The 16,391-nt window shown below is 40.2% G+C and overlaps 1 protein-coding gene across 11 annotated transcripts in view; it reads left to right on the plus strand.

Annotated features, from left to right (window-relative positions):
* The window catches only part of MBNL2 (muscleblind like splicing regulator 2), a 107,132-nt gene that overhangs the window by 65,789 nt on the left and 24,952 nt on the right, over positions 1–16,391 (plus strand). For 10 of the 11 annotated variants that reach the window (XM_048295813.1, XM_048295803.1, XM_048295802.1 and 7 more), the window contains 3 exons: positions 7,258–7,422; positions 10,442–10,642; positions 11,824–12,087. In XM_048295813.1, the coding sequence (XP_048151770.1) occupies positions 7,369–7,422; positions 10,442–10,642; positions 11,824–12,087 (519 nt within the window). In that variant the 5' untranslated portion in view covers positions 7,258–7,368. Of the gene's footprint in view, positions 1–4,747; positions 4,759–7,257; positions 7,423–10,441; positions 10,643–11,823; positions 12,088–16,391 lie in introns of those variants that run through there. The other variant, XM_048295812.1, reaches the window with a different exon arrangement.

Genomic DNA, 16,391 nt, shown 5'->3' on the forward strand with positions numbered 1-16,391 from the left:
AGGCAGTAAACACAGAAATAAAATAAATTGATATAAACTGTTATCTCTTTGTCTGAATTTTCTTCTTATTTGTTAGAGTAATCTTGAGGATGTTTGTCAAACAACTTAGAATTTCATAAATGTCTTTTTTTTGGCATCTGCAATATCTGCCTGAGTTCTTTGTCTTCTGAGCAATTTGATATTGGGTACACTTCCCTTGATATTGCAAGGCAAATTATTAAACCATTCTCTATAGCTATGCTCAACATTTGTTTGAAAGAGCATCTTGAGAGACTCAGAGCTCTTTGTGCATTGCAAATGTGCTCTTCGGTAGAACATTTTGTCTTTTTCCATTTAAATAAATATCTCCTATTAAGTCTTTAGTGGTAAGACTCTTACATCATTTAGACATTCCATCTTTTTGTAAGACTTCCATTTTTGTTCAATATTTTTCTATTTTTTCTGTCAGTTACAGGCAGTTCTTGTTCTCTACTTTTATGAATAAAATGATCATTTTTATTTTACCAGCTTTTAGTTTCTTACAAAAAATTGAAGTCATTGAAAGAGTAGCTAATGGGTTTCTTAGCTTGTTGGAAACTGAATCAGGCTGAAGTCACCTGAGAGTTTTTTTCCTTCTCTTTCTTTTCTACCTTAAAGTAGAAAAGTGAATTTGCTTTCTACTTTTTCTTGAAACGGAAGTGTGTAGGTACATATAAATATGTATGCACACTCACTAACTTTGGTGGGTGGACTTGCAAGGTGGCTTTAGAAATACATAACCAAGTTCACAGCAATGTTTTTAAGTTGTTTTTAAGTTGTTTTTGTTGGTAGCTTTTGTCTGTTTTTTTTCCAGGAAAACCGATCCAACAGCTGAACCATTTCAAGTGTAATATAAGAGATGCTTGTATTGTTTGGAAATACATTTTTTCCTTTAGGTCTTTGTGTTTGTAAGATGTATGGAAAATAGTAAAGTCTGAGGTATTTGAACTCTCCATCAAAAGCTTAATATTTCTATTAGTAGTACAGTTTGGTCCTTTTGAATTATTTTTCTGTTTCACAAATTCAATTGTGTCCCATTTTCAAGATAAGGGATCTTATTCTGACCTCCATTTCTTTCTATAAAATTATATAAAATTCTGCTTAGGCTAAACAAATTGTGTTTTCATAAGCATATATATTTGCAAGTCAATGTACTCTAGATGTGAAATTATGCAAAATTAAAAAAAACCCTGAAATTCCTTTGTATGCCTTAAGGAAGAAATAAAATGCTGTGTTACATTTTTAAAAATCTCTGGCTAGTCATTCTTAAGGCTTAACTAAATCCCCCAAGTCCTTCAACATATGCATGTGTAGTCCTACAGATTGTGTGAGATGGTGCATATTCACAGCAAGTGCAAAGGGAATACTTTAATGGAGCTGTGATGTCTGGTTTTTTACTTCCTGAGTGAAGTTAGGAAGCAGATTGACCTGCATAGGAAAATTGAATTCATGGATTGTGATGTTAGATGGAAATACTTTTTAATTCAGTCCAAAATGAAGTCTGAGGGTTTTCCATGAGTGTTGGAAGTGCTGTTGGTGATTGAACTCTCATGTACTAAAATATGTAGGGAAATGCATGCATTCAAATCCTGTACAGCAAGAGGAATCATCCCTCTCTGTGTATGAATACACAGTGTTTTCTTTAGTGTCTTGGGGGTTTTTTTTTCCCTTTTTCATGTTTCTGCATTTAAAAAATAACTTTTGAACTGGATGGTTTAGGCTATTAGTGTGGCTGTCTATGCATAGGAGCAGAAGCTTAAGTATCTCAAAATATCTGCCCTCCTATTGACTGGGTCTATTTTTAGCCTCAGGGAGCACAGGATTATTGCAATTGAAAAGTTCCTGGTTTATGCAATACCAAAATTTGTTAATTGATTGGGTGAGGCCACACATGTTCCCAGCCAGAATTTGCTGAGGAGGAATCCCAAAGGGGAAAAAACAGTTTTTGCTCTTGACAGAAACTCTTCCAGAGAAATACTTATGCCTTAGGTACCACCCCAGCTGCTGACACTGCTGTCTCTGTGGCTATTCTTGCCATGTGCTGCCACCACCCTGGACAGTGGCCTGTGCTAGCTCCCACTCTGCTGGGGTTTGAAGAGTGTGTAGTGTCGTCAGTAGGTGATGTTTAGCTAAGCATCATGCTCACAGCTGCAAATGCATTACTGTTTTAAAACGTGTTCTGATCTTTACAGGCGTGTGCAAGGCATGCAGAAAACTGCAAGGTTTTTTTCGAGTGGGAGGGGTAGTTGTGGCATCAGGTGATTATTACATTTTAAAAATTTGTGTGTGTCTTTTCTGACTCCAGCAAATGTTTGGCTCTCATAGTGTCTATCTGGAAACCAGAAAATCTTTTTTTGCCTTGTAGAACTAGCTGCTCAGATGCCTTCTAAATTCTTTCATGTCTTGGAAGTCATATACTTTTCTTCTTTTCCCTTTAGACTGCATATTTAATCTTGAGAGTTCATACAATTTCATCTGCATTTTAGGTTTAGCTTGTTTTCTTAGGGAAACAGGTTTTGCATAATTGCACTGTCCGTATTTTTGCCAGCATCATCCTCTCACCCTAATAACTTCTGAATAATGTAGCCAATTTCAAGCAAAGTTTCTGGAAGCAGACATCTCAAAGACATATCTCAAAGTTCTTACTGCTTATGCAAAAATCGGTGTCTGGGTAGAAGAGAGATCCAGAGTTTTACCCTATTAAGGAAAAGGCAGGAGCGGGCACTAAGCCGCTCCTGAGTGTGGTCTGCCAGCAGCGTGCACGTCTTGGCTGGATCTCCAGGACACGCACGGCTCGAGCGAGTTATAATTATCATGTGAGTTGTTTCCTGGGCTATAGTTAGGAGAGGTGGGAGGGTGCTGCGGGGGAGACGGAAGGAGGGAAGTGGGGTACAGTAGGAAGCTGGGAGTTTATGGAGAACAGAGGTGGGTAGGGGGAGCTGGTGGAAGCAGCCTGGGGAGCGAGGTTTGGAACAAGGGACAGACGCCTGCAGGGCAACAGGCCTCCCACTTTCTGCTTCTCGTCGGATAACCCGTCTTTTTGGTGTGTCACATGTGAGGCTACACTGTTAGGTGGGGGAGTCATGCTGTTATTTCCCACTAATAGCATCAATAAATTGCCTGAAATTCCGTACTCAAGTGAAATAATTCCAGAAGCTTTAGTTGATTCTTGCCTGAAGAGATAGAAGAAACATTGTTTTGCCTTTTTTTTTCCCTGTTCAAACATCTTACTTTTATGAAAGATAAAGGTAATTTTAATAAGTAAAAGCTAACTCATTATTATACATAAGCAATTCCCAAGCTTGAATTAATTACTATTATTGTTACTATTACAGCAAGAGTAAAATACTGAAAGAAGTTGTGAATTTATGAAATGTTTAAGATGGAGAGGTGGCTGCACAACTTGTAGACAGCAAATGGATTCTTAGTGTGTTAACATGCAAAGTTATGGGGTGTTACTTTGACATTCACCTCATTTTGCTTATTTGAAATTTAAAATTCTAAGCACATATCTAGCTTTTTAATATACTCTAGTCCGTGGGCTGTCTTGTGGCATTGATCTTAAGACAAACTACCCATTGTTCTTAATGGGAAAATCTATTGATAAAAAAAAAGCCAATGGTGTGACATGGCATGTTAAGAGATGTGGTTTTGAAATTAAGCCAGTCAGGCAGCAGCTCCCAAGACCATTGCCCCTGCAGAAGTGGAGCCTCTCTTTGCTGTGCCCTGGTATTGGGCACTGAAGTCCTTTGAGTTCCCAGCTCCTCAGTGCACCTTTTCCCTCTCCCACTGCTTTACTGGAATGAAACCTGTGGCACAGCCTGACAGGAGCCACGACATGTTCCAGTCTGGATAATTAGCAGTAGAAAAGTAGTTTTTCTGTTAAAACTTTCCATTACGTGCCTGAAATGTGGTGCTGGGCAGTAGGCTGGGCAGCTGTAGAGGACAAAGGCAAAGAAATAAAAGGTCAGAGTTAGGTACCATCCTTCCAGGATGAGGGGAGTAACAGACTGCTGGGAATGTAATCTGATGTCTGTTCATTGTTCCTATCCATTGCAGATAAGGAGACAGCTCACTGAAAGTGATTTTTTCGCATGAACTCCCATGGGAAGTGCACAGCCGCTTATGATGTGCTTGTTGATAACCTTCACTTCATGGGTGACAGGAGTTTCTAGGCACCCAGTTTCAAACCAGTCTGTCTGTGCCCTTAGTTTCAGGACTCTGACTCATATCTGGGAACAGGTTAAAAGTTGTAAGAAGCAATTATTTTTCCCTGCCGCCTGCCTTGTTCTGCTGAGTTTGTTCCTTCGTGTGCCAGAGGGACTGAATGTCTGTGGAGCAGCTCCTAAACTGCTGTGGTTTTAAGATGAACCAAGCCTCACTCCAGAGGCTTGATATTGATGCACCTGAGAGTTAAAGTACTTGATTTTGTCTCTGTATTTGTGATAATGTGGCCTTCTAGCATAGTAGTTTTTTGCAAGAATCCAAAGTGGACTCTTTATTGATGGTGACCCAACCAATATGTTGAATATGCATGTTGTGTACAGTTGCCTGTTCTGCTTCTTGGTTGGTATGTGCTGTCATGTCAGTTGGGCTTCATATTTCACTTTTTAATAAGCAAAAAATTTCAGGGTCCCATTTGACTGAAATGATACTACTAGTTTGAATTTTTTTTTGTGCATTGATTAATAGTTGGGACATGGAGCATTTGGGAAAAAAGCAATGCAAAATTCCTTATAGGTGTTTCCCTGCTACCATTGTAGGTCCAAAAAGGAAAAAAGCTGGTCTCAGAATTTATGCCATTTTGGTAGTGAGGGCTGGATTAATTTACTCACTATTTTCAGTGCTCATTCCACTGCAGTTTATTTTGGGTCATTTAATTTCAACAAGGCTTGATCTGTTTAGAGGGCTTTCTATAGTGGCGTGGCAGGACCACACAGCTCTTTTATAGTACGTACGTTTGCTGCTAACCGGGAGCTCAAAAAGCTAGTTAACGAGGCACAGACATGAATAACTTTAGAGAGGACAGTACAGTTTTGTATGGTTGGATTATTTTGAAAGTTTTCAGAAATAACCAATCTTTTGTGCACTGTGGGTTGCTTTGCGGAGCTTGAAGTGATGGTACACAGTAGCTGTATGCTGTCAGAGGTAAGACTGGAGGTCTGGCTGAAGGCACTCTTCAGGTTTAAGGTACTTCAGAAGCCACTGTGGTGGAGAGTTGCTCTCAGTCCTTATTTAAGGAACAGTTTTGATTCCATAGGTCGATATTTCCATCGGATTCAGTAGTTTGATATGTTTTTGCTGTTTTAATTTTTAGATTTGCTGTACAAGCCATTCATACACAAAATAGGCTAAGGTAAAATAGATCTCAGTTGAAAATGTCTAAAACAGTTGGCCTCATCAGCCAACAAAAAAGCTTATGCTCATTGTCTGCACTGAGTCTGCTCCAGTTTAGCATTATGATGGCAAAGGCCACGTTACCCCCAAAATGAAACAGCCAGCCTTCTTTTGTGTCCATCAAATCGTGACTGTTTCTGGTTCTGCTCATGCCAGCTGACAAAGTAACGTTCCTTTTGTGTAATTGGTTAAACCAACGCAGCATGGGTGATTCTCTCGACAGAAGGCATGATGTCCTGAAAGTGACTGCATCTGTACTAGGAGGTTAAAACAGCACTGAGACCATTGTTACTGAGTGTTGAGACCATTGCTTTTTCTTAAATTTTTCGCTTTCTTGAGTTTTCTGGTCTCTACTGTTTAGCATACTCCAAGCAGCAGCCAGGGGCAGTTCAGGAAAGTTCTTAATAGTTTAATAGTGTGGAAATAGCTGATTACATTCCCATCAGCCTCGACGCAGCAGAACCTTCCTGAACATGTTTCATTCACTCCTGTACAGCTAGTTATGACATCCTTGTAGCAGATTAGAGGCAGAATCAGCATTGTTTTAGTGTCTAAGTCAAAAGTATAACAATAACACTAGTTTTGGGACATTTGAAGCCTACTGAAAGTTTTGCAGGAGTGTGTGTGTATGTGTGTGTGTGTGGGCATACACAGAGTCAGTTTATGTCTGTACTGTGTGATATTCCAGCACAGGGATCTGGATGCTTTCTTGGCTATAGGAGGATATTCCTGCTTGACTACCAATAGTAAAGCCCTAATATCAGTGAATGGAAAGTTTAAAAAGCACTTCTTAAAAACATCTCAGTTTGGAAACTTAACTTACACAAGTTGAATGTATCAAATGTGGTTTGACTAATGCTATAGGCCCTCTAGTCACAGCCCCTAAAATTCTGTGGTTGGTTGTGAGCTGTGTCATCAAGGAGCTTCTGATCTCAGTAGGTCCTGCCCTGCAGCTGCACAACTTCCTGGTGCACCCTATGATTTCCCTTTCTGGGGGAAAATATATCAGTGCGTCTTACACCGCTCTACCTATGTTTGGAGTCAGCTTGTAGATCCATCTCCTCTAATCCAAGCCACCTCAGAAATGACAGCCCACCTATATTTTTATTCTCTTATTATCTCATAACTGTCTAAAAACTCCTTTCATGTTGATCGGGAGCTTTTCTTTTGCTGTGTACCTTCAGATTTAGATCTATGCACTGCTTCTAAATTTAGGCTGTAAAAAGTACCACCTTTACTTCTGTTCTTTTATACTTGAATGGAAATAGTTCAAAGTTGTGCTGATGTAATAAAAACAGGAGGCTGGAAGGCAGTGAACTGGAATAAGGGTGAGTGTATGAGAGAACACAAGCAGAGAGTGGCAACTTTAGATCCTCACTGCCATGATCACACAATTATTTTTAAAATTATGTACTTAAAAGCTGCATTTCAATTGAAGAAGGTTTCAATTTGTTATTCATAATGTAATGTCATTTATAAAAAACCATTTAGGTTATGGTAACACCAGATACTTTAGCCAAGATGTCATGAGAGGCAGTTCAGGCAGTCTGGATTGTTCTGAGATTATTAGTTGTATGACACTGATCTGTACTTAACAATGAAAATGCTGATTCAAAGCCTTTCTCTTTCTTTTTTCCATGGCTATTAGCTTTAATGATCAATCAGAGGTGGTGGGCTGAGGCAGAGCTCAATGCTATCAGCTCCTCCCAGCCCTCTACACAGTTCCCAGGAAACACCCTGTGTTTCATTAGTTCTTACTTAGTTTATGGTGTAATACTTTGCTCGAAGGCATTAAACTATCATCAAAAGCAGCCGACCGATTAGTGTGACTTCTTGTTCCAGGGTCGCTGTACAAGGGAGAACTGCAAGTACCTTCATCCACCAACACATTTGAAAACTCAACTGGAAATCAACGGCAGGAACAACTTAATCCAACAAAAAACTGCAGCAGCAATGCTCGCCCAGCAAATGCAGTTCATGTTTCCAGGGACACCAATACAGCCAGTGGTAAGTATATTTCTCTGATGGTGTTAATGGTAAGTAAAGTTGAAGACTGTATTGACCTGCAGAAGTTCTCTAAATAGTATCAATAAAAATAGTCCCTGTCTGTTTACTTAAGGAATGGTCAAGATGCTAGAGATACGCTCATTTATATTTCCATTTGAAGATGTAATGGAGTGTTGCTGTAGATTTGATTTATTTTTCTTTTATCCCAAAATAACTTGCAATTTTTTCCTCTTCCCCCCCCCCCACCCCCCTTCATGTATTTCATGTCATTTTTGCAAGATTTTTACCTACAATCCTTCTGGAGGTGAAAATTTATATAATAACAATAATTTGCTAGTAAGTTACTTGAGTAGGAACACAAAGTTTCTCAGGAGTCTGTGGGTTTGAATGGCTTTAAATATTATTTAATCCAAATACCAGGAACAAAGGTTAATGGGTAGCATTTTCCTGCTCTGTTGAAGTCTGAAGTGTCCAAGGATAAGACAGAGAATTGGTGGTGCATGCACTTCACAAACTCAGTGTTTTTTCTCAATGTGATTCGTACAGTGCCTGAGACACTTCATATCCAGGCAGTGACATAGAACTAAAGTCTGGCATGCATGAGCAGCATCTTTGGATATGCACTAAAGTGATCAGTTACTCCAGGCAGCCCTTGCACTTGGGCTCCTCACTGTAACAAACTTCCAAATCATGGTTTGGCAAGTAATCTGAATTAAACTTTTCACACATGGCTGCTAATGATGTTTTTTCAATTTAAATTCCTAGTGTAAGGCATCCCACAGGAGGGGGATTTTTTTTCTCTAACTTGAGGCATCTGGAGTGTTGGCATCAACTTCTCCAGTGAGTTTCCAAGGTCCATTTATAATTTATCAAAAGACATTGGCACTCCTAATTACTATTTGCTTGGTTTGTTTCAGACATCTGCATTTGGATTAGATAATTTGGTTTTCTAAGTGCCTTTGCCTTTCCATGGGCTACAGCAGAAGTCAAGTGTAGACATCTCAGAAGAAGACACATGCATTTGGTGAGAAGAAGCTCACCCCAGATGCCTTTTTCAATAATGCCTTTTTATACTTGAAACATCTACTGTCATGTGGGATTGGGAATTGGGTGTCAGGACTCCCTGAATTTCTGGTACATGTTCATCAAATTGTATCTGGTGATGTTGACCTGAGTTGTCTTGATATTTCCTGGGGTTTTACTGCTTGAGTTTTCACCAGAAAAAGTTTTAATGAAGTGATAGATTCCACTGCTTAATACTATGAGAAAAATTGAAGTGGCAAAATGATACTTTTTTCTTCTCACCCGTTTCATCATTTGAACTTTACAATTTCATTGACATAATGTCTTCTGTACTGATTGCTGTGATAAAAATGCCAGGTTTTATTTCTCTGTCTCACATAAATTGCCAGATTAAGATGACTCAGCCTTGACCAAATGGATAAAAAGTGAAAGAAAATTTCGTAGAAGCCATTTCACATGTGGATTTATTCTTAAAATTATATCTGATACAAAGCTGTTATTTATATGTCACATAACACACATTGTCCTCAACATAGTTGAACCATTGTTTCATATATATGTTCATTATTATGCTCTTCAGAATTTAGCTCATGTTTGACATATAAATTGGGTTGTTTGATATCGAGCAGATTTGATCACTGATTAAAACACAGCATAATACACTTTTAATGTATTTTTTACCTCTTAAGGGCTGGTAGATGCCATTTCCATATAGTTGGTTATCCTGGTTAATCTGCCTGCTCAGAGCATCTTATTGGTACTAAGTCACATCCATTTGAAATTTAGTAATTGCTTCCAAAGACAAAAAAAATCCAAAGAAAACCAAACCCAAACAAAAAATAAAAAATAAAAAACCCCACCTTCTAGCTCCTGTGTTTTCTCTTGCATATTTTCTGTGTACTTTATGTCAGGCACGCCACCTTAATGAGAAAGACACTTCTCCTTCGTTAAAATGTTTTGAAGTCTTAGTGTTGTGCTGTTGTGTTTCTAGCTGCTGTCTTATTTGGGAACTTAATTTCTGACAAAGCTAATCTGAGATGTGTCCTGTTTTTCTTCTCAGTTTTTCCTCATTTATAATTATAGCTTCACTCTCTGGGGTAAACCTCAGCTCTGCAGAACTAAAGCACTTTCCAGGTCTAAGCGTGGTCTGATCATGGTGATGTTCTGCCTCCACCCCCTGTGGAGCTGTTGGTGACAAACCCACTATTCTGCCTCATCATGGCTGTTTTAGCATCAGAAGTACTCTTTCTTCTGGTCATGCTTTCACTGACTCACTGTAGAAAGGAACAAAACAAGATTTTTAGACCCGTATCGTTCCTTCCAATCAAAGTTTTCATATGATTAATTAATCTAAGCCTGAATAATCCCTTTCTAAATATTGTGTCCAGCTGAGATTATAATATTTATTCTGCTTGCCACTGGTGACAGCTGGGCACACAAACATTTGCAAAGGTGAGTTTTTTCAGTGTGCGAGACACAGTAACATATAATTGCAGGAGGTGGCAAAATACAGTATGCAAACATACTGGAAGTTACATGCCAAAGAGCTCATTATATGTACTCTTATTAGAAATATGGCTTTAATATCGTTAATAATGCTTCACCTATGAAATCTGAATACTTCGAAAAATAGCCTGTTTTCCCAAGGAAAACAGGTATTGAGAAAAAGCAATAAAGTCTATGTTATTTCTACATTTAGATGTGTAAATAAGCCTGCAATGTAAGCTGGACCTTCACAGAGATTCAGGTTCAAAGTATGACTTCCTTTGCATCACCAGACTCTTTTCCAATAATAAAGTTACAAAGGTGGTTCTTGGTATGCTGCTGGAACGTGTTACGTGATTAAAAGAAGAGAGGATCCTGTGTGTTTTGCCAGCTGTTTGAAATTTTTTCATTAAGAAAATGAATTGGTGCCAGAAAGAACAAGCAAAAGACAACAGTAATGTATTGATTCAGGGACTTTTTTTTCATCTTGGTCTGTGTTTTCCTTTTTCAGCCCACATTTCCAGTGGGTCCCACAATAGGAACGAACACGGCTATTAGCTTTGCTCCTTACCTAACGCCAGTAACACCAGGAGTTGGCTTAGTCCCGACTGAGATCCTACCCACGCCGCCAGTCATTGTTCCTGGAAGCCCACCGGTTTCAGTCCCCAGTTCAACTGCTACCCAGAAACTCCTCAGGACTGATAAACTGGAGGTACTGTAGACGCCACTGTGACTAGAAGTACATCCTCTGTTAGGCTATGTGAAAGATCCTGGAGAGTGTAACTGTTGTTTTAGAAACGAAGCTTTAATTTGGTTGCTACAGATCAAAAACTTGTAACCAGGCAGGATTTCTGCACTTGCAGCCAGTGGCAATTAAATACTGCTATTTTTAAGGTAGTGTGTTTGCTTATATTTAATACACAGAGATCAACATGAATTTTCATCTTCTGTAAAGTTCATAGTCTCAAAAAAACCTCAGGTATACATACATGCCTGTAAAGGTATGCCTTGATGAAATATCTAACAAGCACATTTTTTATTTCAGTATTAATTGTCTTGGTTTTTCTGCACTGATAATAAGGGAATTTTAATAGCCTTATGGATCAATATTAGGGGAATGGTGTAGCCCTTCAGCCCTGAGCTGGCAATGGAGATGTTGAATATTGCCAACCCTGCAGCAGGCTGAAGGGACAAGCTATGTGGAGAGCCTCCCAGCTGTTGCTGGATCACTGCGTGGCTGGACTCAGTGGAATTTGTGATCCAAGTACACAAGGAGGCCAAATGGCTCTTGCAGAAATTAATGTTCTTGCCCAAAAGCCTAAGCACTAGTGTCTAGAGCACGTTTCTTCTTGGGAAAATCAGTATGTTCATTCTGCCCATTTTTGAAAATTCTTTTTAAGTAGGCTCTCAATTTTGTTTGTAGACTCCATAAAAAATACAGTGCATCTGATGTGTATTTTCCCTGGGTTTCAGCAAGAGGAACTCCTTCCCTACCAGTCAACCTGCAAGAATACAAAGTGTAGTCAGAAAGAGACAAAATATTTTGTGATTCCCAGCTAGTTTTGCAGGAGCAGTTACGTGAGTAAGTAAGTATCCTTCCCATCTGCTTTCTAAAGAGGAAAAAGGAAAGGCATTTGGGAATGCTTCTGTTGCATGTTAAGTTCATTTAGCCACAGTACCACAGAGCTACCTGAGGAGCCAAGAACAAAAGGGTGAAATAGGTGCACTCCCCTCACACACCAAGCGATGAAGGGTTTATTGAATTGAATTTGCTGTAAAACTTGAACTAACTGGGGAAGGGGGCAGGTCTGTGTTTTGGGGGTGTGGGACTCTCCTTGCCCTTTCACGTTGCACCGAGCTCTGCCCCTGCAACGTGTGTTGTTTTGCACGTAGGTGTGCAGGGAGTTCCAGCGGGGGAACTGTGCGCGTGGAGAGACTGATTGCCGCTTTGCGCATCCGGCAGACAGCACAATGATTGACACAAACGACAACACCGTAACCGTGTGTATGGATTACATAAAAGGTCGTTGCATGAGGGAGAAATGCAAGTATTTTCACCCTCCTGCACATTTGCAGGCCAAAATCAAAGCGGCACAACACCAAGCCAACCAGGCTGCAGTGGCAGCCCAGGCAGCTGCGGCAGCTGCGACTGTGATGGTAAGTGCTGGCATGTATGGCTGCCTTTTTTTCATGCCTATTTTGCTTCAATTTAATGCTGATTGCTTATACTTTATTTTCTCTTTTGCCTCTTTTTTTTTATTTTTATTTTTTAAATTTTTATTTTGGTGAAAGATAAGAGTTTATAAAATTATTACTATTGCTTGATGGGAGGAAGCACTTTCTTTTCTTTATGCCCTTATTTTAATGCTGTATTTCTATTCAAGACAGTGAAGCAAATGACACTCTATACCACTTCTGTTCTCTGCCTCAATTATATGTAAATTTGCCTATAATATTTCCAAACAGAAACAAAACTGATAAACTTCAGTGTTCCCAGGAAAACAGGGACACTTATGCTGTTTTAGCTCTTTGACGGCAGATACACATGTGGAAATTTGGAAGAAAAGCAGATAGAGCATTTGCTTCAGAGATCAGTAGTAGAACAGAAACCTGCATTGAGATTCAGCACAGTCCACCTTAGAAAAGAGACAGCCAGCCAGCCACCTTGGTCTCACTGTGTTGGTAGCGTAGAAAAACCAGGACGCTCATCTGATCTACCATTAGTGCCTGTCTGAGGATGAGACAGAACTGCCCTCTGTAGATCTACAGCTATCCCCAACGACTAAAAAGCATTGCCTGTATCTTTTTGAACTTTGGTTAGATGCATTTCAGGCCTGGAGACTTCTTGCCTCTCCTACTATTATGGGCAGCTGCTTGAATCATGGGGTTTAAAAGTAGTAAACTATAACAGGAATCATTAGGAAAGAAACGTGGCTACAGTCAGAAGGAAAGAGAGTGGGGGCTTTTATTTTCAGATATTTTAACCTCTTACTTAAAACTGTTCAGACAAGACAGCCCACCCCTTCACCAGGACTGGATCCCTCTTACAGTTGCTACCAAGACAGATGATAAATTTAAAGTGGTATTGATAAAGTTAAATAAATCGAACCTGGAGGATCTGACTTGAGCGACAAAACGGCTGGCAGCAAATCAAAGAATCATTGTCCTCTTTGCTGGCAGTGGACGAATAATTAAGCAGATGTGGTTTGTGGACTTGTGGGCAGTGCATACAATAGTTATAGACAATACAGTTATTCTCTGGTTAAAAAGCCTGCCAGAAACACAATACAGTACAGCACATAACTACCCCAAGCTATTGTATTTAACAAATTAGAAAAGACCAGACTTTTTTGAGGGACAAGGGGTAAGTTATGCAAGAAAGTAAACAACCAAACAGAAGAATATTTCTTAAGTTTTAATATTCTTTCTCTAATAGTATCCTCAGCCTTTGTTTCAAATTGGATGATTTTTAGTTAAAGTTTCCTGTGCTTGCAGAAATTGAATACCATCTGGAAATTAAAGCAGAGAAGATTGGGTTTTTATTCTGATTAGCTTCTGTTGTGCAATATTTATTGTTCATTTAGAGAATGTAATATTTCTAGGCACTACACTAAATAAGAAAGAGAGAGATGAGGGGATTAATTTTTTTTGCACTTCAGTAATGGTTGCAGATATATATCCTGTGGTTTTAAATAAGGCTTAATTACAGTTGCATTAGCCTCAAAGCAAGATGAAGCATCTTTGGAAACACAGAATTGGAATGTTAGCAGTCTAGTGTCACAGGAGAAGGCAACAGGGACCTGTAATTCAGGGTAACATTTTGCAGAGAAATATGTACAAAATATTCCAGCCTATTTCCCCTGCTTAAACAGGGTGAGCTAGAGGAGATTGCCCAGGATGTGCCTGTTGGCTTACTAAAGCCTCGAAGGATAGAAACTCCATAATTTGACAACCTTCTCCATACTTCCAGTAAAAATAAATGCTTTTCTTTTCCTTTTTTTTTTTAATCTTACATTTAATTTAAATTACATTACATTTAAATGGAATTTCTTTTATTTAAATTTGTTCCCCTTGCCTCTTCTCCTGTCCCTGGGCACCACTGGCTTGATGTTTACCCTGAAATCAGGTATTTGTATATACTGATGAGATTCCCCTGTATCTTCTCCAGGGTGAATTCAGTCCCTTGATCATCTTTTAGGTCCTTTATGGAAGTGTTTTCTAGTACACCTGTATCTTTCTTGTACTGGGATGCCCAGACCTGGACATAGTGCACCATGTGTGGCCTCACCACGGCTGAATAGAGGGGAAGAATCACCTCCCTCCATCTGTTGGTGATGGTCTTCCCAGTGCAGCCCAGCATGTTGTCAGCTGCCTATGCTTATGAGGGCACATTGCTGGCTTGGTGTCCACCAGGATCTTGAGGCTCTTTTCTTCCAAGCCTTTGTGGCCCCCGGTGTGTACTGGTGCCTCATGTTGTTCCTCCCCAGGTCCCTTGATACTTCTCTTTGTTGAATTTAGTGAAGTTTCTCCGTGCCCATTTCTCCAGACTTTCTAGGCTCTTTGAGCAGTGGCACATCTGTCTTGTGTTATCAACCACTCCTTCAAGCTTTACACCTCTGGTGACTCCAGCTTGGCTCTGTGTTGCTGATCACATCCCTTTGAGCCTGGCATGTGAGACAATTGTCAGTCCGCCTCACTGTTTCTCATTTAGCCCATAATAAACAAATTTGTCTGTGAGGATGAAATTGTGTTGAAACCCTTTCTGAAATCAAGGGAAACAACATCCATTGCTCTCCCTTCACCACCCTGCCAGTCTCATCATAGAAAAATGTCAGGCTGGTTAAACACAATTTCCCTGTCATAAATCTATGCTGACTACTTCCCATCATTGTCTTGGCTTTCATGTGTTTGCAGATGGTTTTCAGGAGGATTTGCTCAATTGCTTTCCCGGGGACTGAGGTGAGGCTGACCAACCTGTCAGTCCTCAGACCTTCCTTCCTGCCCTTTTTGAAGATAGGAGTGTCATTTACTTTCTTGCAGTCTTTGGGAATTTCCCCCTGTCAGGGATCTTTCAAAGATAGTTAAGATTAACCTTGCAGTGATGTTGGCCAGCTCCCTCAGCACCCAGGGTGCATTCTGTTAGTTCCTATGGGTTTGTGTATGTACAGCTTGTTTAAATGTTCCCTAGCCTGATCATCCTCCTCCAAGGGAAAATCTTTTCCACTTCAGACTTACCCCACTGGTCTCCCACTGGCCTGAAGGCCAGTCTTGCCAGTAAAGACTGAGATGGAAAGGATTTTCAGAGCCTCAGCCTTTTCCATGTCCTGTGTCACCAGGTTGCCTGACCCATTCAGCAGTGGAAACACATATTCTCTGGTCTTCTTTTTGTTGCTGAGAAGCCCTTCTGGTTGTCTTTCACATCCCTTGCCAGATTCAACTCCAGGTGATCTTTGACTCTCCTAACATATCCCTGCATGTTCAGGCTGTGTCCCTGTTCCTCCTGAGCCATCTGTCCCTGCTCCCACCTCTTGTGTGCTTTCCTTCTTTCATTTGAGTTTAGTCAGGAGCTCCTTGCACATCCGTGGAGGCCACTGCTGTGTAGATCTTGTTTGTATTCTAGGGCACATTATAGCACACCAATGTGTCGTATGGCAGGCAAATACCATGCCTTGGATGTTTGATCATTTTTGATATTACCGTTATTTCCTTCTCGTATCCTCTTCCTCTCCAGACTGTAGCTATTGGTTCTTTGGCTGTCAGTTATGTAGATCAAATGTTGAGAAGGAGATAACCTGATGGAACAGAAAGAGGTAAAGGAGGTTTTACTATCAGGATGAAATAAAAGAAAATATGAATGTAGGAGAGCAAGATGAACAGTTTGAAAGCCTGAAAAAAGGGGGAGACTACATGGAAGCAAGTTTGATGAGTAGATTCAGGAATAGTCTTGGGAAGACTGTGAGACTGAACTTTCTGGGGAAGATGAGGGGAAAGCCAGAAGAAAGCTTCAAAGGAGGGAGGTGACATTAAGAAGAGCATGGAGAAAAATTGGAGAAAGGCGATAATAAGCAGAGAGATAGTAAGTTAACAAGTGAGATTAGGTAAGATCTGTATTTGGATAATAAAGGTAATTAACTGAAACACTTTACTCTTAGCAGTGTTGATTTGAACTTGTGGGCTTCATCATCACATAATGCTGAATACAGGTGTATTTCTACACTTCTGTGTAGACTTCCCTCTGTGGTGGAGGCAGAGTGGCTCTGAGGCTGTGCCCCGGGCAGTGGAGTGATGTCCTCTGCAGTGGTACCTGTGGAGGGTACCACACCTGGGCTGCACAGTGCCCTGCTTAGACAGAAGTCTGTCCAGATCCCCACTTCAGACCAGTTGTTTCTTGTGTTTGGGTCATGGGCCCAGAGAGGTGAGCAGATCCTGTAGATCAGGGTATGTAACCCAGACATGTGCCA

This window comes from Corvus hawaiiensis, chromosome 2 (assembly GCF_020740725.1).
Source record: "Corvus hawaiiensis isolate bCorHaw1 chromosome 2, bCorHaw1.pri.cur, whole genome shotgun sequence".
Lineage (NCBI taxonomy): Eukaryota > Metazoa > Chordata > Aves > Passeriformes > Corvidae > Corvus > Corvus hawaiiensis.